A 1353-nucleotide genomic window follows, 5' to 3' on the forward strand; every position below is an offset into this window, starting at 1 on the left:
AAAAAAAAAAAAAAAAAAGAATTAATAGTGGATCTGTGAAAGGAGATAAGAAAGAACTCTCCATTTGGAGGGGCTCCAGGGTCAAAGCATCCTGGAGAAAACCCTTTTTGTGGGTCCATGGTTTGTTTGCTAATAACCAAAGTTCTTTTTGGTGAATGTGTGTCTTCACTTCTTAATGTAGTCAGAGGACCGTGAGAAAGTTTTCTTTAGATGCACTAGTAAGAAAATTTAAAATAATTATATTTATTTTATGTGTATGAGTGTTTGCCTTCAAGTATGTATGTCTGTGGGTAACATGCTTGGTTTTTGTCGCGGCCAAAGAGTGTCCCCTCCCCCTGGAACAGGAGTTATGGATGGTTGTAAGCCACCCTGTGCGTGTTGGGAACTGAGCCTGGGTCCTCTACAAGAGCAACAAATGCTTTTAACTGCTAAGCCATCTTCTAAAACCAGGAGGCGGGTGGGGTAGTCCCCTTTATTTCTAGCACTTTGGTGAAGGAGAAATGAGAAACATGAGCTCAAGGCTCTGGGGCTACACAGTAAGATTCTCTCCAAAAAGAAAGTGTGTGTGTGTGTGTGTGTGAATCTAATACACCCCATTCCCCCAGCGTTGAGTTTAAAATGCAGGGCTCTGAGCATTCTTCTCAATAGCCTTGCTACTGATTTTGATTCTTACTGGAAGGAGAACATGCATGGCAAGAATGCATAATGCTCAGTGTGAGACTTAAAGTATGACAAATGACTGTAGATCCAGTCCCCGAGTAGCTGAGGGTCAGACAGAGAAGTCGGACTGGAGTGCTATCACTTAAGAGAGTTTTCCCTGCCTCTGGTCCTCTAGCAGGCAGGGCCCTTTCCCTGCAGGGGTTGAGGGCTGTGGAATTAGCTGTCTGGAGTCCTCTCAGATCTCCTTTTTGACCTTTATCCTCAGAAAGAGCTGGGAACCTTTGCAGAGAACTCCGTCGCCCTTCACCAGCAGTTTAACCCCCAGTTTCAGACCTTGTTCCAACCCTGTAACTGGATGGGAGCTATGCAGCTCATTGAAGACTTTACACATGTCAGCCTGGACTGCAGTCCTCAGAAAACCGTCAAGAAGACTGGTAGGAGATGCATGCTTGTTATTTTGTTTTGGGTTGGTTTGATTTTGTGATTTTTTTTTTTGATACAAAGTTTCTCTATGTATCAGTCCTGGTTGTCCTGGAACTCACTTAGTAGACCAGGCTGGCCTGAAACTCAGAGATCCACCTACCTCTGCCTCCCAGTTGCTGGGATTAAAGGTGTGTGCCAGCACTGCCTGGCTTTTAGCTTCAGGTTTTGGTTTGCAGTGAAAGACGAGAGTCTTTAGTAATATTTTATTTT

The 1353-nt window shown here is 44.2% G+C and overlaps 1 protein-coding gene across 4 annotated transcripts in view; it reads left to right on the forward strand.

Annotated features, from left to right (window-relative positions):
• The window catches only part of LOC101989722 (GON-4-like protein), a 49637-nt gene that overhangs the window by 26369 nt on the left and 21915 nt on the right, over positions 1 to 1353 (forward strand). For all 4 annotated transcript variants that reach the window (XM_026789215.1, XM_005367128.3, XM_013353790.2 and 1 more), the window contains exon 16: positions 926 to 1094. In XM_026789215.1, coding sequence (XP_026645016.1) covers positions 926 to 1094 — 169 coding nt within the window. The remainder of the gene's footprint in view (positions 1 to 925; positions 1095 to 1353) is intronic.

The sequence above is a fragment of the Microtus ochrogaster genome, unplaced genomic scaffold (assembly GCF_000317375.1).
Source record: "Microtus ochrogaster isolate Prairie Vole_2 unplaced genomic scaffold, MicOch1.0 UNK16, whole genome shotgun sequence".
NCBI lineage: Eukaryota > Metazoa > Chordata > Mammalia > Rodentia > Cricetidae > Microtus > Microtus ochrogaster.